Genomic DNA, 25,772 nt, shown 5'->3' on the forward strand with positions numbered 1-25,772 from the left:
TCCAGGTTGCAATAGCACCTACAAGGTAGAGAGCTGCCCCCCACCCCAGCAACTGCACAACACCAACGAGGCATTGGCAGAGAGCTGGCCCTACTGCATTAGCAGCTTCTGTGTGAAGTGCCAGCCCTGAGGCAACAGGAACACATGGCCCATACTGGCTATGTGCCAAAGAGCCGTGTTCTAGCGTCCCCCAGCTGCTGGCCTCAGCCACTGCTGGCATGTAGCTGCATTTCCTGAATCAAAAGTGAATGTGTGTCCAATTTTTTTCTCAGTTAAATCTCTGCAGCTTAGAGTAACCTGAAAAAAACTGACTATGAGTCTATGATTCAGTCTCACGCTTTTTGACAGTTCGTACTTACTCTACTAGCTCTCAAAGAGCTTTTGAAAATGTTTGCTGTATGTTTAATGTGATGCATGGGGTCATCTCATTGCTTTCTGTGCTATATGATCAAGCATATACGTTGAAGCATGAGTGAATTTTACTGATGCAAATTTGGGGGGAGGGTGGGGTTGATGGCCCAGGTGCCCAGATTTGCTTGTTATACCACTGTGGTGATTTGGGCTAGGAACAGAAGTTACACACAAACTGATCTAAGTGATCAGAAACTGGTTTAAACCTGTAACAGAATGGAAGTTCAGTGCACATTTAACTGTTTTCAAAATGGCCGGAACCAGTTTAATATAAACCTGGTTGAATGTAGTATCAGAGTTAACTGATTTGGGTCAAACCAGTTTATGGAACTTCTGTCCCAGATCTCTTCCTGGTTCAAGTTAACTCACAGTCTCCCACCATCCCAGGATGCTTTGTAGCCCTGGGCTATGCTGCCTGCTATAATGGAGCAGGGACTGCCTTGCCCGTGCTCCTTAGTCTGCTTCCTGCTTGTGTCCGTTCGCCCATAGGGGTGGGGAGCAGGGGTACAGACCTCCAGCCCCCTGTTAACCACGGTCTGCACAGCACATGGGGGGAGGGAAGAACCCTGTGGTGGAGGCTTTTTGGACCCTGGCAGCCCTCTCCCCTCCCACTTTGCAGTTGCTGATTTCTTCAGTGACTGCTGCAGAAGGGAGGGAGGAATCCTTCAGGGTTGGTGCCTGCCCATGCAGCCTAGCATGGGGGCACTGGGGAGCTCTGGCTTTAGGGGTCTTCCTCCCACCCCAGCCCAGGGTTCCCCAGCCCTGGGCAGCCTCAGGGATCTGCGAGAATTCTTTCCCTTGAGAACCCTGCTTGCCTTAGCCCTCTTAGTCTCAGGGTTAGCCCAGGGAGTGGAGGGAAATTCTTCTGCTCCTTCACAGCCATTTTTGCCTTAGGTGCTGCGAGTCTAAGGCAGAACTAATGCAAGGGACCAGAGGAATTTCCTTCTATATTCTTTTATATCCCTGTTTTTTTTTTGTTTTTTTTTCTTATAATAAGAACTTGATGGAATTTGAAAGGTGCATTGAAAATTTTGGGTGGAGATCATTCTATATTCTGTTCCATTCAAACATTCTGAACTTATGTTTAACTTCTGATAGTGTGTGCATCATTGTTATTACAACAGTATTTTATATTTATGTAGATGTATAGCTTTTCATTTGGGGAACATTTTTAAATAAAGCTTTCCCCATGTCGTCTTCTTTGACAATTACTTGTAATAAAAAGGGAAAAAAGTCTCTAATGTCTCAAAGGCATAATCCTTTCTCAGTAGTTATCTTCTAATGCTTATAATAAATGTTATTAGCATTGTGAACTACAAGTGATAGAGATACATGGGCGTTTGGTTTTGTTTTAAATCTCCCAAATGTGTTTCTTTAAGGTAGTTCCTTAATTATTTTTTAGATGTTGATACTAATATTTAATTTGCCACTGTTTGTAAAATATTAGCAATATTGAGTTTCATAGCTGGATTGTCATTTTTACATTGCTTTGAAATTTGACATTATTTTATGAAATAGACTTAACATTATCACCATGGTCTCTAGTAGGATTAAGTAATTCTGAGGTTTGGAGTTTTTCATGAGAGAAAAACAAAAAAAAATGCCAAAAAAACTAAAAACCCCTCAAATGCTACATTTACCAGCAGTATCTCTTTAAGATGCCACGATGACTGGTTAACATTTCTTTATGAAGAAGAGATTTATGATGTCTTTATTATATGTATCCAGGTATATATTCCTGCATATCTCCCACTTTTTCTGCCTATAATATAATATAACATAGGGCATCAGCTTATTTTAAAACACTCAGATTTGTTCTCAAAAGTACTTTATGCCCTTGAATTTCTATAGGAGTACAAAATATTGGAACCTTGAAAGTATATTGAAATAATGGTAGCTGGTACAGTCAGTGTGCAGAACTTCTTGGTTCAGTTAAAATTCACTTTTATTCATACCATTGCAATTTAACTAGGGGATCAATTGGAAATGATATTTGACATTTTAGGGAATGTATAATCTACCACATCACAAAGAAACAAAACATCATGTTAAAGGCATTAGGCTTTATTATCACTCATGAAGGACAAAAGTGCAAAACAAAGGAAAACATTTAAGAAATAGATTGTAGTTTTTAGTCTTCCATAATAAATATGAGCTAATTTTCTTTTAGACTGTCTGTTCCTTGAGATGTTTAAATATATTCCAGTTGATTTGCCGTGGTACTTGAATAGTCATCATCATTTTCAGAAATGCTGAGAACCCACAGCTGCTGTTGTGAGAGATGTTCTTGGGACCAATGGAAATCTTCCCATGTATTTTTATAAAGCTGGAAATTGTGATAATGACCAGTGGTGGTAAACTTGCAAAGGGATCAAAGATTTGGCATATCCAAGATAATAATAGTACTATAATACTAAGAATAGCTGGATGTCTCTGGTCAGGACATCAGGCTGGAAATGTAGCCAGGATAGCCATTCTGGTTTCAGTTGGACTGCAGATATCATGAGAACGGTCCTCCTGTGGTTTTTTTGCTTCCTGCCAGACTGAAATGAAGATGTATAGAAACACCAGTACTTTTATTTTAAGTGTACTAAGATTATCAAACCACATAATTGTCCTAGATGTGACTGAAGGTATGCAGACGTTTTGGGCTGTGTGAACAAAATTGGCCATCCTTCCTAATAATGCCTGTGTGGAATGTAGAATAGTTCTTAAATGATGATAATATTTCTAATACCATAGATAGCTCACTTTAGGTAACTATCCCATGATATCAGGTTCTTTTAAAATGCTGTTTGCCCATCCGTTGGTTGTGCAGAATAAAGGGGGAAAAATACTTGTAAATTGAACCAGTAGAAGTGATGGAATGTCCCAGGAAAGGGACATATGGTTATGCTGATATAAACTATACCACCTGACATTATGTTTAGCTTCTCCACATCCACCTGGCAGAAGTGGAACCCTCAGGAGGGAAAAAAAGAAAAATCTGTAGGAGCAGGTATGGATCAGTTATCTAGACAGCATGTTTTCTTTGAGAAATGATGATATTTATATTAGGAACTTGTAAATAAGTTTGTGTTTCTCTGAGCAGCATGTACTTGTTTTAGGTGTTCTGAGACCCCCATTTTGAGTCATATACATGGAGCTACTGATCTCCAGCTCACCCAGGGAGATTGAGTTTTCTGCATGGTACCTAATTGTTTGTCTGACTGCTTGCTTGCAAATAGATCATGAAGTTTTAATCATTCTTAGTTATTTTGCCCTGTGTTACCATGTTCTGTCATTTCAATCCAACATAGAAGTAAAAAGACAAAGAAAACAGACTGGGCACTCTCTCCTTAAGATACACAGTGAGCCCCAGCATTTCAGAATTCAGATTTTCAACATAACCAGATTATTCAGACTGCCCACTCACTCATTCATACAGAGATAGTTTCAGTGCTAAAGTAATGACTTTTAAACAGCAAGCGTCTCTCCTTGCCTTCTTATTTCCAGTACAGTAGGGTCTGTCTGCCAGGTGTTGGATAAATTCGGTCCCTCTGTCTTGTCAGTATCTTTTGATTTTTGCTTGACAAACAAAGAGTTAGCAGCATTGTGTATATGCCCTATGCAAAAGGAATGTCCTTAGGGAGATTTTCAGTACTTTTTGAAGAAAGATAAATGATGGATTCCAACAGCATCTGCTGTTGAACTTCTTCAGGAGACTGCAATTTGCAGTTAGAGAATGTAGTAATCAGCGTTCCCACTGAGACTTTCAGGCAAAGGATATCTAATACCATCTATTAAAGCAAGAATACAAAAATACATTGAGGGGCCAATCCCATAGAGATTTCTGTATATAGTTCTACTTGTCCAGTGACTCAAAGGCATTTAGCATGTTCTTGCCTCTAAAAAAGAAGAGGCTTGTGGACCATTTTCTAATTGTGATATTAAAAAATCACTTTTTTTCCAGTAAATAGAAATGTAGAGCACTGTAATCTATTTTATCTTTACTATTCTATCTGAGGTCCTACAGTGATACTTTCTGTATGCATACAGAGACACAAGCCAGTGTTGAGCATGTGTATGTGCATGTGCCCTCCTGTGACATACTCAGTTGTTCTCTGATTTAGTGAAAGACCAAGTGAGGGGACTCTGCGGAGTTGGAAGAAGCAGAGAACCAGTGAAGCAGGAGCAACTGAACTTGTGACTGGAAAGTTTTCTATATCCTCCTTTATATAGAAACATCCTTGGCTGAATCTGCCTCATCTCCCATTGTTACTTGCCCTTCTAAATGGTGGACGTGGCCATTTCCAGGTGACTCAGGAAGAACAGCTTCATTGGCATTACACCAGGGTTTGGCAACCTTTCCAGGTAGTGGCCAGCTTGATGCAGTCCACGTTAGAGATGGACTAGTGCAGGGGTGGGCAATTATTTGAGCAGGAGGGCTGCTTAATGAGTTTTGGTGAGCTGTGGAGGACTGCAATGGGTACCCTGCCCCCTTGGTCACCATCTTTGGACCAGAAGTCCCATCCCCTAACCCTTGATCTTTGCCACTAGGAGGCTCTCCCCTTTGCCCCCAAAAGTACTCCTTTGGTGGTGGTGGTGGGGAGTTGCCATCTTGGAACCGTAAAAAGCCCAAATTGTATACTACCAGTCAAACATCTACTATAAAGTATTTTATATTTTTGTCTTGATTTATGTGTGTTTACATAGTATACATAGGGATGATTTCATAATAGCTCAAAATAGTCTTACCCCTATATATTGTGTGTGTGGGAATGTGGCGGTTGTGGGGTGATTGTGTGTATGATGGGGTGTTGGATGTTTTTGAGAGGCTATGGCTGTGTGTGGGGGTGTAGGGTATATTGTGGGTGTGGATGTGTGTATATTTGGGGGGATATGGGCAGGGGGTGGGTGTGTGGGATGCGAAGGAGGGTGGGAAGATGTGGAGAGCCCTCCACACCCCTCCCATGGTGTACAGCCCCTGATGCCAGTGGCAGAAGCAGCAAGCGGTGGCCCTCTGTGCGCTCATGGCCTGCACAGGCTCAGCCACTTGGCGGTGCATGGCTCCAGCCAGTTCCAGAAGCTGCACATGGCAGCAAGGAACAGAGCCAGGGCAGCCCATCTCTATCACATGGGGCTCATGTGCAGCCCCTGGGACTTGTAAGTCACCAAGGGAAATCCCTGTGATGGAGCCAGCTGCCTTCTGTGCTCCTTGCTGCCACATGTGTTTCTGCCCGGGGCAGGGGGTCAGACCTGATGATCTGCTTAGGTCCCTTCTGACCCTAAGTTTATGATACTACGCAGCTTCTGGGACTCTGCTGGAAGTGGTGGGGAGCCCTGCCCTCTGCTTCCTGGCAGAGTTGCAGGAGCTGCACGTGGCAGCAGGGAAGGCAGATGGCTCCATTGCGCAGGGCTTCTCCCTGGTGGTGGGCGAATCCTAGGACCTGCATGTGAGCCTGGCGTGATAGAGGTGGGCTGGCTGGACTCTGTAGCAGTGGCACTAGCAGCCCTGCCTGGAACTGGCCAGGGCCCTCCAACACATGTGGGTGGGAGCGGCAGCAAAGTGAGTGGGCTGGGCAGGGTGCAGTTAATTAGCAGGTGCCCGCGGGCTGGATAAAATTTCCTCACAGGTTGGATCTGGTCTACCTCTGTAGCATAGGTAGGCACTAGAACCCAGCCACTGCCACCATTTCCCCAGTGGCTACACAGGGAAAGTGCCCACTGCTGCCACTTTTCCCCATGGTGACACAGGGAGTGTCCACATCCAGTTGTCTTCGCTTCAGCAGTAAGAAACTTCAGCAGGATTCATTTTCCCCTGCTGCCACGGGGATGAGTCCTGGATGCAGACACTCTCCCCGTGCCACTGTGGAGAAAAGCATTGGTGGCAAGTACTTTCCCTGCGCTGTCTTTGGGAACAGCCACAGCACGGACCTAGCACCTGCCTCTTTCCTGAACTGGGTCAATCCACTCCTGAAGCCCCACATCCTGGGCTGGATCAAATAAATCCACAGGCTGGATGCAGTGAACATAGTTTGCCAACTCCTGCACTACTCTACAAATATATCTTTAGAGTACAACTGACTGACCTTGGATTTCACTAGGTCTTAGTGATACAAGATTCTGTGTGTTCAGTGTCTGCTTTATGAGCTTTCCAGAGGGTGGGGAGAAATCCCTCTACTAGAATTCGTAAAAGTCTCTGGGTTACTCCCCCAGTTAATTGTTATTTGTGGTCAGTGAGAAGTCCCTTAAAAAGCCACTTTTTATGAATAACAAGCTTTATCATTTTCTTAAGATTAGGATTTTAGTATGCTTTCAGATGCAAATGATGAGATTAATGTAGCTGAATGGTTAGGTTCTTATTTTGCCAACTAAACAGCTGCCATGTTTTACATTTCATTTAGTTTATTGTGTGTGTTTCATTTATTTATTTATTTTGCAAAACCAAACAACTGTGAGTTAAAAACTGCTCTAATTCCACTAAGGAATTCTGATTATCCCAGGTGACAACTGCAGAACTCCTGACATCTAATTTAAGGCCCCCTATCAAATTGAACAGTACAAAAGCCAAATGCTCTGTCCAGGATTTTTCTTCTCTCCACACTTGAACTTCCTCATGTTGTCACTTATTCTCTCACACTACTTATTATCATACCACTTCAGCCTTCCCTTTCACCCACGGTCCCCTTCTTGTTATATAGTCATTCCTATTGTAGCAGACTTTTCCACTTCCCCTTCTTATCACCTTCCCTGGTCCTTCTACATCAGCAGTGGGTAAAATGTGGCCCGCAGGCCAAATATGGTCCACCAGGCCATTCTATCTGGCCTGCGGGGCCCTAAAAATTTAGAAAATTTAATACTTATCTGCCCCTGGCCGGCTGTTATGTGGCCCTCAATGGCTTGCCAAAACTCGGTAAGTGGCCCTCCACCTGAAATAATTGCCCCACCCCTGTTCTCCTCTGTGCTTTACATTCAGTTACACCAGTGTGAATCCACAGTAGCAACACTGACATCATGCAGCATCTAGACCATGATCATTAATTCCCCCTCACCACAAGACAAAGTCCAAGTTCTCTTAAATTACCATGGCAATACATTTTCTATCACACCTTCTGACTCTTGCCAGAGTGCCTTCATCCTATTGTGGTCAACTTTGACTGCCTACTGTTCCAGTGCATGATCCTTTCTCAGAATTATTTGTTGTGAAATCATAACAGTAAACTCAATTTGATGATTTATTCAATTTAGAGATGTAACAATTCCATCCTTGAAATGTAAGCAGTTTTATTGGCATGGACTGCAATGTGCAATCCATTCATTATTAAATATCCATATACCTCATTCAATTAAATAGAAACGATAAAATAGATGGTTACCAAATGTATAAAGTGTTAGTACTAGATCCCAAAATGATCCTGTAAGAAAGCATATTCCAAGTGTTTGTATCAGTTTGGCAGGTGATTAAAACAGGTTTTTTTGGACTGGAGGTAATGTTAGCTGCAGGACAGTAAGTACATGTCTATAAGAAAATCCCCACCTTTTATTTAGGTGAATGACGTGTCCTTCAAGAACATATCTTTATATTGAGGGTCAGATTCTGTAAGGATGGGCAAGTTAGGGTTTCTTCCTTGTCGTGGTCCATCGAAACACCAGGTAGAATTACAACCTTTGTTCTCAGCATTCAGGGAGTACAGATACTGCCTTAGGATAAAATCAGGTGATGTTTTTATTACAGCATCAGTTGTGCTGGGATACACTTCTTTGGATGTTGCCAATTGTCTAGCAGGTTTGGGCCTCCTGATGATCCTGAGTTTCAGGGGTTGGAACCTGAGGAAACCCAGGTTTCTTGCTTGCTGGCTTCTGTCCCAGGAATCTCCCAGTCAGGGATTCCCCAGGCACAGAGATTCAAGGCCCTAGTTCGAGTTTTGGCACTGCATTGTTGTGCCAGAACTTGGGGTGCTTCACTGCAAATGGGGGAGCCCCTGGGATTCTGCATTTGCAGACATGTTCCCTGAACTGTGGTGCAGCAGCATGATATACGCTCCTGAAGAATCCGCTATTCGGGAATTCTTGGGATCACACATCTTCAGCTGGGGAACTTGGCATTCCCCCATTTGCAGAGGTACACTCTGAGTCAGGGCATAGTAGTGTGATACTTGCACTTGGGGAAACCCCTGCCAGTGGATTCCTGGAGTGTGCTTCTGCCAAATGGAACCCTGGGGAGGAAGCAGTGGGGCTGTTGGGACCCAATCATATACACCCTGGAAGGGGAATGCCTGCTTCTGCATCCTCTGGGCTGCACGTGCTCTCCCACCATAAATCAAACGAATAGCCACTGCAAAAAACAAAAAAACGGCCCAAATTTATATCACTGACTGTCACCGCCACAACTTCGGGCAGTTGTAGCTCAAGGGCTAAGGACAGACATTACACACAAACCAGTATAATTGATCAGAAACTGGCTTAAACCTGTAACAGAACAGATGTTCAGTACTCATAAACCAGTTTGAAAATGGCTGAAACTGGTTTGGGGTAAACCTGGTTGAATGTAGTATCAGACTTAACTGATTTGGGTCAAACTGGTTTATGCAATGTCTGTCCCAGACTTCTTGCTGGTTTAAGATAAACCAGACACCCCCAGCATCCTAGCATTCTCTCTGGGCTGGGTGGGGCTCTCTGCTCCACAGAAGAGCTGGCCCCTCCCCTCTGCTCCCTGGCTGGAGCTCAGTACAGACTGCAGACACAGCAGGGTCTGCCTGGCTTCCGCCTGCCCTAACCCCCCTCATTCTTTGCTGCTGAAGCAGGGATCCCTCCTTCCCAGGAATCCTCCTCCTGGGATAGTGCAGGCAGGATGGGGGTTTACACCCCTCCCTAGTCAGAGCGTACCACTAGGGCCTGGCCACACTCCCCCTCAGCTTAGCATTGTGGAAGGGAAGGGAGGGCTGCTGTAGTGCCCCCTGGCTTCTAGCTTGAGCCACTGCAGACATGTGCCTGAATTTCCTCAGTTCAGAGAGAATGTCTGTCCAGTTACAAACCAGTTCCACCTAGCCAGGCTAGATTAACCTGCAAAGATTGATTCAATTCAGGCTCAGGCTTTTTGAATGTCTATCCCTTGCCAAGAAGGGCTTTGGCATTTGTTTGCTTGGCCTTTGTGCCACCATACAACTTTTTATGGTAGCGCAAAGTTAACATCTGTTTCCAGCGTTAGACCCTGAGATACCACAGAAGAGCCTGGAGAAGAGTCTGAAAGAAGCAGCATCACACCTCAGTTCTCCTGTACATGTAGCTGCTGAGCAGCTACTAAGACAATCCCTCTCTCTGCATAGCCAGTATATCTGGAGGCAGTGTGAGAGGAGTTCTCTGTGTGGGTGCTCCAGGGTTGGGGCAACTCCAGTTTGATTTTATGATAGGTTTTGCCATACAGACCCAAACTGTCTCTGACTGATTGATGTAAGTTAGAGGCATAACAAGATACTGCTGGGTGCAGTGCTGTGCAGCAGCAGTGTAGGGCTGAATGTGCCAATGCAAAGCTTCTTGGGGTGGGGTGGAGAGTGGTTCTGGAGACCGCTCAATAGTTGGCCTGACTCTCCCTGCCCTAGTTACACTAAACTTTAACTTGCTTTACAAGCTATACTAATGCATCATGTCACTAGAAAATCCTCTTCATCTTTCAAGAGTTGCAGTACATTTTAAGCTTCTCTTTGCTCCAGATAACAAGTGACCTATTCTATACCTGCCACAGCCTCCCTTTCCAGTTGTGTTGACTGTCAGGTGCAGAAAATAAGTCTCTGTCCAATCTCTGACCTTGGCAACTGTCTCCCTGCAAGCAGCCCGGGCTTTGGCCCAGTCCCTGGCCATGGAACCTAGGCTACTCTCAGCAGGGCTTGCAGCCTCCCCCGTCACCTACTGCAAGCATCCCTGGTGGGCTTGGTGTCTGGTGGCAGGGGCCTACTCTTAGCTGGGGCCAGTTATGGCATGCCAAGCAAAATGGCTTCATGTGTCGTGCTCTGATCTATACTGTTGTACTTGTGTTGCTTTATATTTTTAAGAAAGCTGCAGCATCCGAATTTAAATTTCTCAAGGTTTAACTATTACATTCTTGAACTCAGTCCTAATTCTTCAGTTATATCTGAGCCTAGGCTTTCAAAAAAAAAAAAGAAAGAAAGAAAAGCAATAAATTTTATGGCACTTAAACAATTATTTTAAACATTATTGATTTCATGAAAAGCTGAAATGGCAACATGACTTGCTTTGCTTCTTTAGTTCTAAGTTTTCAAACAGCAGAGTAAGCTCACAAAGCCCAACTCTTTCTTATATCACTGCATGCTAGGGAGCTTTCAAAATCGTTTCAGTATCAAGAATTCAGCTAACTGCATCTTGTCTTCACTATTAGCTGTTCTTGCAAGCCTGGCAAGTCCCTAGGCTTGCTTGTTGTGCATACATATTTCTTTGCTGGTAAGGAACACATTTTAGTCCCAGGAACACATGCTGTTGACTGCTAGGAGACATTTTGTGGTTTAGGATTAATAGAAGTAATCTCCTTTGTTTGAGAAATAGTCAGCCATGGCTGCATACATGTTACATGCATGAGTAATAGATAATTAGTAATTGAAACAGAGCCATAATGGCTTGCTTTTACTTGCCCTTTCTATAACGAAGCTGAAATGGTGCCTCGATCTGAGTATTTGACCCTTCCCTCCTCTATGCCCTAGGGTACGTAACACAACATCGCAATAAATCTTTGCATGAATTGATTTGACAGAGTATCCAACATGTAAAGGAGTTGGTTTAAATCAGGCAAGTAAATTTGGGAAGCAGTTTGTGAATCTTTGGGATTTCAGACTAGGAATTATCAAGTGTTTATTTCATTCACCAACATACCAGAATAGATTTTTGTTGTCTTCTAACATTATTTATGGTTGCATGCTAGGATTATGTGGTACAAATAATATCTGTATATACTGCAATGTTTATGCATTTGTTTTCATGATCTTAGAGATGTTTATTAGACGCATTTATTTACTGTCTAAAAATTTATATTCATATGCCATTGATTTTAATGGGCACTTTATCTAAGAACTAATGTATTCAGAGCATAAACAACTAAATTGTATTATAAGTCTGCATTAAAAATAGCACTTGCTGATCTCTCATAACAACATACCTATTCTTTGATTTGTTGGTATCATCTGGACAATCTCTTCATGTCTCAAAAAGTTGAATGTAACCACAGTAGGTAACACATTTCCAGACAACGCCTTATTGTCTGCATAAGTGAACATATGCTGAAGTCAAAGACCTTGCATACCTACTTGGAATCAAGATTAAATTACCAACCTTTTTGGCATTTTTATGTAAAATGTTCTGTATTATGGCCTTCTCATAGCTAAAGTATGAGTCACTTGCAGACCATAATAGATTTTGGCTATGCAACATGATGAAGTGTTGTGGATACAGTGAAACATTTAATCCAGACTTCAGGCAGAGTAATTCCCAGAGGTCACCTAAAGAAAGAAAAGAAAAGAAACAAATTATGGCACCTCCTTTTTGCAACATTAACATTATTATTGGTTAGAGTAGAGATGATTTAAAAGCACAAAAAGTGCCTAGTTTTCTTTTTAACTGTTACATAACAATGAAAGCAAACCTACATCTAATTGTTATGATTGAATGTCAGTAAAATATTTGGGTTTGCAAAATCAATGTGTTCTTTGGGTGTGTTTTTTTTTAATGTTACTTTTTACAAATGAGGTAACATTTAGAATGTCAATAAATGCCTTAAAATATTGTTTTTTATTTCAAAATCTCAAAAAAAAATTTAAGAAAATTAAAGAAAGACCTATCTAAAATCCAAAATACTACAGTTAAGAGTAAAATCTGCACAAGAGTGTATTAAAAATGTGTTGAGTCATATGAGATATAATATTCTTCCACTTTATTTCATGGGGGAGATGCATTATGTTGACAAAACGAGTTGAATTATATCATTAAAATGTTAAGGAGTAATGATCATAGGTTGGGAATGCAATTTTGTAAAAGCAAAATGCCCAGAAATTACCTTTCATTCTCTTGGCAACAGGAAGTGTAGTTTAACAATTTATCCCAAAACGCTGACTCTTAATAGGTATAGGTTCCTGTGTTTTCTGTGCAGTCAAAGGAGAAAGTTAGGCATATCTAAAGGTGGGGTTACCATACATCTGGGTTTTCCCAAAGATGTTCTCTTTTTGGGTTCTCCGATCTCCATCTCGGCGTTTTTTTTAAATATGAACAAATGTCTGGGATTTTGTTTATAGAACTGCATTTCCCAGTTTGCTGTAATGGCATGTGTGTTTACTAGGGATCCAGGTTTCCATTTGCTGTGGAAAAGTGCAGTTTTTTCCACGTGTCATTGTTGCTTTTGTGACTTCACAGTGGAAGTAAAGCACTGATCCTGCAAACATGTAACGTGCATAACTTCACTCATGTGAATATTCAGTGGGTGAAGCATACCAGTAAAGTTTTCTACAAGTATAAAGAGGAATAAATAGTCCTGGCTAATTCTGTTGTAGGATGCATCAATGTACTGGGGCTGAAATTACTTTTTTTATTGTTTTCTTATTTAGGTGTTTTACAAAGATAAGGAATTAATATAACCATTTGTCTTTCTCATGAAAAAAAGTTCAGGCTACAAGCCAAAACTATCTCCTGTTGAGGAGCTCCTTGAATTTTCCATCATCAGAATGAAAATAAGATCTCAGGGTAAACATAAAAAGTGCCATACTAGGTCAGACTAGTGGTCAGTCCAGTTTCCTGTCATTGAAACTAGCAGGAGTGCTTTAGAAGGAAAGCAGTGAACCAAATATATTTAGAATTATCTACCTATATTTATTACCCCCATGTGGGCAAGTGCATAGCTAGATAGATGGGATGGGACCGGGTGGGTTGGGGAGTGGCTGCTTCCGGATGCCACTCCCCACTGGCCCATGGCCCCATCCCCATCCACCCTGCTGGCCACAGGTGAGTTCAGCTGCTGCACTACCCCAGCCCTGCTGTGCACCCAGAGGTGGTGGGACCGGCTGCACGTGCCATGGCCCAAGCTTCTCCCCTGCACCTGTGCTGGGCAGGGTTGAAGGACATCCATGGCCTGGACAAAATCACTTGTTGGGGCCAGATGGCCTGTGGGTCATATTTTGCTCGCTCCTGGTCTAGCCCCTTTTTTGGACCTGGCTATGCTATCTGCCTCCACCACTTCCCGTGGCAATGAATTCCACAAATTAACTACACATTGCCTAAATAACATTTCTCTTGTTAGTTTTAAATCCGTCTCCTATTAGTTTCAGTGGGTGCCCCCTAGTTCTAGTTGTTTGGGACTTGGTAAACAACAGTTCCCTGTTCACTTTGACCACACCCATCATGATTTCACAGACCTGTATCATATCCCTCCTCAGACTCTTCCTTTCAAAACTGAGGATCCTAGCCTTTCTAGTCTCTCCTTGTATGGGAACTGCTCCATACCCCTGTCATTTTGGTTGTCCCTCTCTGTACCTTTTCCAACTCTACTACATCCTTTTGCAGATGTGGAAACCAGAGCTGCATGCCCTATTCAAGATTTGGGCACACCATGGATTTATATAATGGCATGATGATGTTCTCCATTTTGTTTTTAGTTCCTTTCTTAATGATGCCCAAATTATGTTGGCATTCTTCATTGAGCTTATTGCTCTGAATATTTTAGATAACTGTCTACAGTAACCCTTAAGATATCTTTTCTTAACCATAACAGCTAGTTCAGAACCCAGCATTGTGTACATGTAGGTGAGGTTATGTTAGCCCATGTGAATTATCTTGCATTTGTCAACACTTGTGTTCATCTGCCATTTTTGCCTACTCAGCTTACTGAGATCTTCCTGCAGCTCTTCTCTGTCAGCTAGCTATTTTGGTTACCCAGAATCACTTGTCATCATCTGCAAACTTGATGACTTCACTTTGCACTCCCATTTCCAGATCATTGATGGAAAATATTGAACAAAATTGGGGCCACAATTGGGATTGCACAGATCCCTGGAGGACCCCACTTTTGACATTCTGAAATTTGTCAAATGAGTGCTCTGGTATTAATTTTCAGCAGTACACAATATACTGATTTTGGATTAGATGGTATCTCTAGACACTTTCAAAGAATATCACAGCAAATGTAAAAAATACAGCAAGATGCAACAATATATAAATAAAGAAAATCAGTTGCCTTTCCACAGGTGACTCTTTACTTCGATTTTTAATAAAGTAACTGTAGTGTTGGAAGAAATATCGGACATATACAACATCTGAGAGTTCCTTTCTTCTTCTTATGCCACTTTCTGTCCATAGGACTCCAATTGAACACATGCATGTACATGATGGATGGACATTTTTTCATGTTTCTGTGTTGTACTCCAGCTATTACCACTTGAGCTAACTCAACATTTTTGTGACAATTTAGTTTCCAAGTTTTCATTGAAGGCCAGAGCCGGCAGGTGCGTGTGTGTTATAAATGCAAAACAAACAAAAACAAGAGGTTTATTTGGGTCAGTAGTTTAAAATGCCTTGCAGTATTATTAAATATTGGTTATCAGATCAGCATTGGCTGATATGGTTGGTTAATCATTGGCTATCGGTATTGGCCAAGAAAATCTTTATCAGTGCACCCCTAACATTAACCCATTTTATGCTGGGTATGTAATTCAGCAAAAGCATTAGTTTTATAGCAAAATAACCAATCAATGCAATCAGGAACTGATTAATCAGTCAGTTAATTATTGTAAATTGGTGTAGTTATGGGTTAACTGAGTGCAGAGTAGTTCTATACATTTGCTGTTCCTTTTTTCAGAGGATTATTTTATTTTAAGTGAGTGTATGAATAGGTTAATTGCGTGTAGATTATGTATATAAATTGGATACATTTCATTTTGTTAGGTTAATATCATCTGTGATCTTTATTTTTAACCATTAGAGTTGACATTTTCACTAAAACTTGTTAGAATGGAGAAAAGACCTCATATATTTGTATTTTGCCTACCTATTTCCCCCAAGGTATAATATGCTGTAAATTTGTTTAAAGGGAAAAAAATCAGGAGATTAATTTGGGTAGTAAATAACCCTCGTACTTTCAAGACCATAGACTGTCACAGCAGTCAGAGGGACAAAGAGATTGCTGAAGATGGATGAACCTTCTGCTGTAGGGACAGGGTTGTTTTATTAGTGTTAGAATGTTACCAACCCTTGGCAGTGAGAAATTTATGCATTGGAAGTATATAGAAAATACCTTGTGGTGGCTTTTAATTAAGTAATTTTGTTAATGGGCTTTTGAGTGTTCTTCTCTAAAGTAAATGTTTCTTAATTCTTCAGCCTCTATTTATATGAGTTCAATGGGAGTGAAATAGGACAAAAAAAAGACGTTTACGTGACAGCTTGTAGAATCTCAATATATGGCATTGCTTTAGGGGGCAGAAATATGGCATAATAAAGAAGCAGGCCTTATTTATTGTTTTCATAAACTGTGAAGATACTGAATTAGCAGCAATTTGAGAAGGACATCTTTGCATTTCTGCGCTGCACTGTTTAGAAAGACAGAGTAATCTGTCTGATTTGTTAATTTTTATCTACAATACACTTGTTCAGAGTACTGTCAAGGGTGGCAGTACGTTTTGGTTCCAGTGTCATAGTTCTGTCTTGTATTTCTTGTACACTATTCTCAAATGTTTATATAAATGAAAAGCTGAGGTGTACAGGGTTTGAGGCTCCCATTCAAGCCTATGGAATACGTGGACTTCAAGATTTTTCACTTGAGGATTCCTGAATTTTATTTAGTTAATAATAAGTGGTCATTTTTTAAAAAAAGGAGGAACCTGAAAGGTCAATTAAGACACATGGGAGATCATTTTCCCCAAGTTAGAAGTGGGGAGCAGGTAAGAAAAGGAAAGGTAGTTAGTAGGGTAGACATATATGCTGGTGTAGGCATTTTATTAATTTTTTTATTTCCCACCTGTTGCCTAGTGAATACTTTAGTGCAAGGCTTTGGTATTTTTATTAAACTATCTTCTGGTTCAAACTGTGACTGTAAAAAATGATGAGACTAATTCAGCTCAGGTAAAATGCAAATGAAAAATAAAAGCTGTTATAAATATTTCTAACATTTTTGTAGTCTCCATCTGTTTTTATTGTTCTCTCTCTTATTTTTCCTTGTGGAGTAGTTCTGTTCCCATATTTTAAGTGGAGCTTCAGTATGTAAATGGATGCTTTGTTTATTTGTACTGAATAGTGATGATAAGATACAGTCACCTATTAATGTTACTCTTCTTTAATCATCCTGAATGCCAGTGATCTGATTTATTTTTACAACTGACTTGGTACACCATAATCATAGCCATATTTGTTTCCACATACTGGCTGCTCTACTTTGGGTAAGTTATAGCAATACTGAGATTAGAAATTACTTTCAGTAGTACCAAGTTGTTACTCAGAAAGAACCCAAAATTGACAAGATATTTCCATATAATTTTTACAAAGAACAATTGCTCATTGTGAAGCTGGTTTCTGGATATGTCACCTGTAGCTGAAACATTAGCTGTGCATGAAACACATAGTATTAACAAATAAATTTCAGAGCTGCACAGCTGCTGTACCTTGAAACTCTAGCTGCTGAAATCTAATAGTTTTACTAGAACAACAGCAAGCTTTAGCTTTACCAGTTCAAGGGCCAAGACTTGATTGGCAGGTAAAAATATACAATCCTTTATCTTTCATTTTTCCTGTGTCTTTTTCCCATTTTGCAATTAACTATCCCAGTATTGCAGCAGTCTTCTAGAAATGAACCTCTTGGACTGTTTCATTCTTGGAAAATGTATCCCCGTGGCTGTTTAATTATGGTAATTGTTTATTACATTGTAGATGCACTTTATTATAGTTAATGTCAGCCTTCTCTATCCAAACTACTATGATCACTGATTTTAATTTGGCCATGGATATAGCCAGGCTGAGTTATGTGAACCTGTGATACATTTATCTACCATTGGTAAAATACAAAAAAATAAATATGGCCTAAATAAATCAATGCTCATCTTCTATAAAAAGAGATTTAGCACTGGCAGCTTTAGCAACTGAGCTACACAAGTGGTTTTTGACCTTTATAGACTGGAGGCATCTCTCATTAGACTCAAGGCAACCCTCCATAACTTATGAATTGAGTAGCACCCCATTTTAAAAGCAAATATATTTATTACACTGCTTATCTCCTTGCAGAGGAGCCAGGGAGTGGGTGCAACAGAGGAGCAGCCAGGCAGGGAAAACCTTAGCCTGCCGTTTTCTGCTTATCTCTTCACACCTCCTGAGGCATCCTTCAAAGGATCTTGCACTCTGGCAAGTGGCTGAGAACCACTGATCTACACTCCCAACAAGTAAATCTCATGCAACATTTATAATTCAGAATGATTCAGTTATCTCCTTAATGGAATAAAAGAGTATCAGTAGACCAGTGGTAATAAACAAATGTACATTAACAAACTTCTCTGCACATAAATTCTGACAGCAAACAGATACTGGTAAAGAAAATGACTTTTTAAAGAAATTTGAGGTGCTCCAAGGATAGCTGGTGAACTGGGTGGGGTATGCTTGGGGCAATCCCAGCTGGGGCATGATGCTGCCACATTGTAGATAGCCTAACTTTCCCTTGCATTTTTTTTTTTTTTTTGTAAGCCTACCTGTCTAATGCAAGGCTGTGCTTTCTGCTTTTGGATCTGGTATCTAGAAGCCAGGCAAATGCTGAAAGTTATGATGCCTTTTGGAAACTTGGTGTTAAGTGTCCTCATAATGGACATAAATGGAAGTCACTGCACACAACGTCTTACAGAACTTAGTTCTTATTTTTCCTCTGGCCCCACCTACTTCCAATCTGCACTTGTAGTCTGTGCCATCTTTAATCATATAGGCTCCCCAACAACATCAGGCTCCTTCCCTTGGTGAGAAGAAAACTTTCTTCCATGACTTTCAAACAAACTGAAAAACAAACTGGAAGAGATTCTTCCTTCAATTGGAGCAACACAGAAGGAACCAGGAGAGTGGCCTTTAAAAATTACACAGCCTTGGATTCTGCAAGGAGTTTTGTTCCCACACATGTCAGAGGAGAACTAATCTCTGTATAGCTCTGCCTTTGCCCCCTTATGCCAACAGCGTCATGTAGAACTGTGCTGGCAGCAGCTTCTAGACTATAAACCACTTCCTAAACCCATGCTGCCTCCACTCCACCAAGTGCACAACACTTATTTCACTAAGAATTTATCCTGTTTCAGAGAAAAGATCACCCAGGTCACTAATAGTCCTTTTAGATCTGAAGACCAAGAAGCTGAGAATCTAGTCCAGAAATGCCGAGTCCTCTTTCCAAGAATTTGGTCCATTTTTACAAATAGAAGATATGGAATTAGTGGCGGCAATTGTTTTAATAAATAATACCGCTGCTTACTGTCATAGTATTTCCTGATTTATAGCAGTTCATATTTTCAAGGCCACCCAATTATCCCCCAAAATGCTACCATCCTACCATCTGTCTTTCATATAGTTGAGCTTAACATAATCAGTCATTAACATTTACACTTTACTGGTGCTTAAGCTCAAAAAATAGAAACTTTGAGATGTTAGGAAGGAAGATTTTGGAGAAGGAAGATTAGAAAATATATAAATTCTCCAGTTAGAATATAAAATATTTAAATTCAAAGACGTGCTTTTTTATGTGCATGCACATGTTATTTATTGACAGGTATGATCTTGCCCAAGTATCCATTGGGTTTTTAAATGTCTGTTTTCTTATATGTACCATGTCAGAAAGAAGCTTAGTGACAGATTTGAAGAAGATTAGGTAGGACTAAAAATTAAATGGAGAACATACCAGGCACAAACAATGACATGTGAGAAAACTTGATGCAGTTTTGGAAAGAATAGACAAGTAGGGAGCTGGAATTGGCACAAAGGAGGAGATGCAGAACAGCAAAAAAGATGAGTAGATTGAATAAGTATAAATGAACAGAGTTAGGAAAGCCTTGTTAAAATTAGGTGACATTCAGATTTCAGTTAGGTAGAGATAAAGCACACAGTGAAGTGGCACAGTTGTTTCCTGAAAAATAAACAGATCCAAACCCCTGTCACTAAGGTGCTTGTTCTCATGTTCAAATAAAACTGACTTTGTCAGTGTGTGCCTTTGTGTGAAGTGATACCAGAATCTAAAAGGAAAATGTCATAAGTGACTAGAATTAGTTAGAATAAACCACAGACGGTAAATCTCCAATCACCAGAGACGTCTGCATTGATTATACCCAGTCCAAACTAAGCCATATGTTTTCAATCAAGTGTGGGGAAATCCCTTGTGGACAATTGGAAGGGAGGAATTGAAGTACAATTATTATTCTATCTGCCAATCTAAATATCTGCTTTTTAAAAGTCATCCATCTCTTTGGTCTTCTTTTTGCCTAGCTAACCAGCCTACTTTCCTCTGTTTATTAAAGGACAATAAAAATGAAACTATTCCAACGGCTCAGTCTTCTTGGTAGTTTCATGGTGGTCTTCAGATTTTGGTGACCACTTAATCTTTTGAGCCCTATGGGAAGCCTTTACTTTTAGCGGGGATTTAAAACAGCTGTGTCCTCTCTTTCCCTCTTCATCGGAACATTGCATGTAGTACCCAGCAAACAGTGAAAATCAGCCCGAAAGCCTTTCAAATTGGCAACAGCAAGCCTGTGAGAACTAAACAATCTTGCTTATGTAGAACAATGAATAAATAACTCTGGCTGGTCTCTCAGACACCACCATTAATATTTGTAAAGTATATAAACAGAACATATGAAAAGAATATTTGTTTAGATGTGAAGAGGCAGGGCAACTAGATGTTAAAATGGGCTCCTCGAGGAACATTTGTGTTTCCAGTTATAAAAGAATTTAAAAAGAGGGGAAAACAGAATGTTCTTTACTATAAAATGGAAGGGTTTCCCCACCTCCCCTGCTTTACTGAACTGAGAGTTGCCAAGAAGTAAACATTTCAGAGAATTTTACACCACCTCATCTTTGTCAGGCAGCATTTAATGCTTGAATGATCTTCTGCCCCAGGTCTTGGCAGCTGTCCTCCTGGGGCCAATGTTGGGGATTACAATGACAGTCAATCAGTGGACCTTGTCCAATATAAACTAGACTAAGACCGTTTTAAATCAGTTGCTATCAACAAGTCAAATTAACTTTATTTATGTTAGAGGTTTTTCTATGAGGGTTTCATAACAGTATGGAATTTTAATGTCCTTAGGGGCTTTTCTTTTGTTGCTGTTGTTATTTGGGAATGTACTTATTCATTACATTAAGCATAGTCTATCCAATTTCTTTCAAGGTTAGGTGATTTGCAGTACTAATGTGTAATCAGTGTCTGACAAATACAGTACCTATGGGTTTTCTTTTTTCTCCTTGCCTGTAGGTGGAAATAACACTTCAAGATATTAATGACAACCCACCAGTATTCCCTACAGATATGCTTGATCTAACTGTAGAAGAAAATATAGGAGATGGATCTAAAATAATGCAACTAACAGCCATGGATGCTGATGAGGTAAGAGAATGATTCTTATTGAAGAATACATTTTTTACCAGTTGAGAAAGGTAAAGAAGAAACAAGGTTCCTAGCCTGCCTATGTCCTTAGACCAACACAGCTACAACCCAAACCCCTGCAAAAAAAAAACCAAAACATTTTGATAACACATTTTTAAACCAGATTCTGTACTCTTTTAATAAGAACTTTACCCAAAGAAGGAAGTAGATTATTTCTACTATAATTATCACCTAAAACTGTTTTAATCATGTAACTGATATGTCAGAAGCACAAAAATGATAGCGAGCCAAAGTGAATAGCATCTGAAGGCTGTTCACTGGCTTGTGTGAAATGAGTTGATGTTCCCACATCAACTTTTAATTGGTGGTTGTAGAGGTCATAGACAATTCCATTCTGTTTCAGCATTAATTAGCATCTTTTAAGTCTGCAGAGAGGAACTGACACACAAGTTGAACTATAACGTCAGTCCTAGACATGCTCACTCCTGTTTAAGGTCATAACTTATTGATTGGGAAGTGCTTCAAACCGTAATTTATGATCCAGACAACTGTGAACAATGGGTTGTCCAAAGTCTAAAGCCTAATCCAAAAATTTACAATATAACCCATGTGAGAAATAACACAGCATGTATTTAGAGAACTAAAGAAGTTTTAACCCAGTCCTTTCACTATGATTTCATAATGCTATTAGGGATATTCTTCATTATGGACTTTACTTTAACAAAAAAGAAAAGGAAAGAAAGCATATTAAAATACCAAAACAAAACACAGACCTCATCTAGATACTTCTATCCAGTTTCTTTTTGCCATCTGTAGGCCTTTGGGCTAGGAACAGACATTACACATAAACCAGTTTAAGTGATCAGAAACTGGTTTAAACCTGTAAGAGAACAGATGTTCAGTGCGCATAAACCAGTTTGAAAATAGCTGAAACCAGTTTGAGATAAACCTGGTTGAATGTAGTATCAGACTTAACTGATTTGGCACAAACCAGTTTATGCAATATCTGTCCCAGACCTCTTGCTGGTTTAAATTAAATCAGACTCCCCCAGAATGCTCTTTGGGCTAGGCGGGGCACTCTGCTCCACAGCAGAGCTGGCCCCTCCCCTCTGCTCCCTGGCTGAAGCTCTGGCAAGGACTGAAGGTGCCTGACTGGTTTCCCCCTGCTCCCCCCTCCTCCGCTCCCCACTCCCAGCTAAGCAGGGGTTCCCCCAATCCCTTTGCCTGACACAGACACCTCTCAGCATTAGGTAGCAGATCACATGATGGCTACATGCTGTGGCAGATGAGATAAAGACAGAATCAACAGGTAGCTGGTAATGTCCCTCTGTTGTTTTCTTAACGGGGTGATAAGCACTGTGTTATCAGTTCCCTGCTGGGCTGGTCAGAAGTGGGGGCAACCCTTCCCTAATCAGACCATCATGCCAGGGCCTGGCTATGCCCCCTCAGCTCAGCACTGTGGAAGGGAAGTGAGAGCTGCTCTAGTGCCCCCTGGCTTTTAGTCCGAGCCACTGCAGGCATGTGCCTGCATTTCTGGGATATCTGTACAACTACAAAGTGATTTAGCGTAGCCAGGTTAGACTAACCTGCAAAGATTGAATCAATTTAGGCTCAGGCTTTTTGAATGCCTGTCCCTAGCTTTAGTGCTACCAACACATTACACCTCAGTATTCATTAAGAATTTAATGAAAGTATTCCAAGGAATTGATAGTAAGCAGTTGGCTATGTGTGACTTAGTAAGGATATTAAAGGTTGGTTGTAAGTGTGAGATATATGTGTTTGTACATGAGAAGCAAGGATTATTGTGGGTGATTTGAAAGCTTGTCTTACCTCCCAACCATGCAGCTGGTCCAATAAAAGATATCACCTACAAAAATTCTTGCCTCTCACATAACTCCTAGACAAGCATGGCTACGGAATCACTCCAACCTTAACACTCATGAGTGAGTTATTTGATGTATTCATTTTCCTTAGAAAATCAGCCTATAAAATAATAATCACAGAGTTTTGTTCACTTTGCTTGACTTTCTGTTGACTGTGGGAAAGGGTATAATGATAGTAGGAATGTATTACACATATATTAATACTAAACTATAATGTCAAATTAATAATAAAAACTACATACGTATTAAAATAAATATATTGATTAACCCTTTTCCTGCTTAATGACATCTGCCCATTTTTATAGTAATTCATCAAACTTTTCTATAGTCAAATTTGCTAATGGAATACAACCCATATTGGTAAAAATGTGCATGAGTCCCCTTTCTTTTTCCCTTTTTCATATTTATTGTGTTCTCTTTCTGTTAACGTGTCTTTTACAAGTATGAAACTTTTGTGTCTATGGATTTAGTAGAAATGGTAGAAAGGAAAACTATCTGTAGTGTGTGTGTGTGTGTGCGTGTGTGTGTGTGCGCGCACTTGTATAATGCCTTTGTCTGTCTGTCTGTCTGTCTGTCTGTCTGTCTGTCCATAATGCTTTATTCACACACTGATCAGTTGTCTGAAACAACTAATCAGAGTGCTCCAAGAGCATTCCAGGCAGGAGGTGGTGGCAGCAATGCTCCGCCATGACAGTGACAATGAAGCGGACAGAGTGGGGGGTGAAGCTAGCAGTGCTACCTGAGCCTCTGCTCCCTAGAGTCAGCAGTGGTGCAGGGTGCTGACAGTGCAGCACTGGCCTGGCCTCCTTTCCCAAGGCTCCAGCCTCACCACTGGGCCCTGACAAAAGTCAGCACAGAAGGGGAGGTGGCGGGGAGGAGGTGGGGAGGGAAGCAGGAAGGATGGGGCACAGTGGCAGTGTGCCACTGCTGGGCCCTGAAAACAGCTGGGAGGAACGGAGGGGAGCCTGGTGGGGAGGTGGTTGCATGCGGCTAGACTTGCAGCAGTGGCAGCTTTCCCTACTCCCTCACACCTGGGAGGCAGTGGTGCCATGGGGTGGGGCTGAGAAGGTGCATGGAGTTGGGCTTGGGGGAGCACATGGGACTGGAGGCAGAGCAGCAGCAACGCAGGCCGGTGGTTGGCAGTGGCTGTCGACGTGTGCAAGCTCCCCTTTCCTCCTGTTCCTGCGGGCCAGTGGCAGCATGGGGTGGAGCCAACAGGGGGGGGGTAGGACCTATAGGCCTGCACTGGGAGCAGCTGGGGCTGGGGGTGGGGCCACGGGGCCAGACAGGGGGGGGGGAGGGGGGGAGTGGCATGTTAATATATATGTTAGCATATTGCCCATCATGAATGAAGGGGGGGGGAGCAGGTGGGAATGGAGAGCTGCTACGCAGCACCCCTGCAGCTGCTCTGCTGCCCCCCTCCCCGCATCTGGCCCTTAACCCCCTCCTCCCACCCTGGGTGCGGCCCTGTGCACTCCCCCATCCCCTGCCACTCCACACCATGCCACCTCCAGCTCTGAGGAATATATATGTATATGTGTATGTATGTAAATTGGTGTATCAAAACCCATCATGTAAATCAAATGTGGATAGAAAAATTGTATTTATAACAGCAGCATAGGTCTTTGTTAGTGCTGAATCTGCTTTCAATGTCTTTTATAACATAATCAATAGAGGTGCGTACTTTTAGAGGCACACATCTGATGGCGTAGGCTTCCACCTTTTTTACTATTATGCTACTATGGCCAGTTCCAAAGACATCACATTCATGGAAGCCTTTCCCTTGTCTTCTAGATACAATCAGTCCCCCCAGGACTTGCAGTTCATTTCCGCATTCTAACAGCTGTAATTTTAAATGTTTCTGAAGAATGCAAGATGCATTCCTGACATTGGTAACAATGTGCGTTTCAGAATTTGTCTCACATTCCTCTATTAGGTATTTTTGATGGATAATGCAATAATTTCAACTAGCTTCCTTTCTACTCTGCAGTTAATTTATGCGATAGTCCTTGGTAATATTTCTATTACAATACATTTTTTGAATGTGGAGAATCTGACTGTGCTCCTTTTTTATCTGTAATTTATATATATATACAAATAGCTTTACCTCCATATTTTATGAGTGCTAGTTGCGTGCTGGCACCCACATTTACTTGCAGATATAACTTTGGGATTAAAAACCAAGGTCAATGTAAGATTCCTTTTAAAAAAAAAGCATGTTCTATATGTGTTAAACTGTTATGTTTAGCCTTTATATAAAATAATCCACTGAGATCAGTGTAACTGCAATGTTTTAAAAAAAGGATGCCATTTAATTGTTATTAGATGGCTTTAACAATTACAAAAGTTCCTACCCTACTGCTAAATTTTTTTGGTCAGCGTGCAGACAGGAAACTTCCATATATTAGACGATTTGTTTAATAGGTTTTAATGTTTTCATTCTCTTTGCCTTTCACCTAATTTATATAAAGCTACTAATTTAGTTAGATGAATATCAAATGCAGTTGCTTTTTTAGCTGGATCTCATTATGTCAAAACTGGAATACCTAGTTAATGGAATAAATAATAAAGAATGTGGACACTGTTGGAAATCTAAAATCTTCAGTGAATGTTTTAGTTAAACTGTACAATTACAGGAAAATGTGTTATGTGCATGAGGTACACCTGAATATACAGATTGCCTGTGGACTGAAAGGCTATATGCAGCTGTTTAAAGCTAGGCACCTGTATATGGTTATTTTATTTTATCAGTTAACTGAGCCTTGGTTGTTGAACAGTCGCTAGAGAAAAAGTTTGGCATGAAGCATGCTAGGCCACTGTTCATTTAGCTTTTGTCTGTTCTTGTGTTACTAAATGCAAGTCAGATTTTGTCTCAATTAATTTAATTTGCATTTTTTAGGGAA

General features: G+C 40.9%; 1 protein-coding gene across 1 annotated transcript in view; it reads left to right on the top strand.

Moving 5' to 3' along the window:
* FAT4 (FAT atypical cadherin 4) overlaps positions 1 to 25,772 on the top strand; it is a 234,083-nt gene that overhangs the window by 102,174 nt on the left and 106,137 nt on the right. The window contains exon 2 of the mRNA XM_014596206.3: positions 20,855 to 20,986. Within this exon, the coding sequence (XP_014451692.3) occupies positions 20,855 to 20,986 (132 nt within the window). The remainder of the gene's footprint in view (positions 1 to 20,854; positions 20,987 to 25,772) is intronic.

Source organism: Alligator mississippiensis, chromosome 2, assembly GCF_030867095.1.
Source record: "Alligator mississippiensis isolate rAllMis1 chromosome 2, rAllMis1, whole genome shotgun sequence".
Taxonomy (NCBI): domain Eukaryota; kingdom Metazoa; phylum Chordata; order Crocodylia; family Alligatoridae; genus Alligator; species Alligator mississippiensis.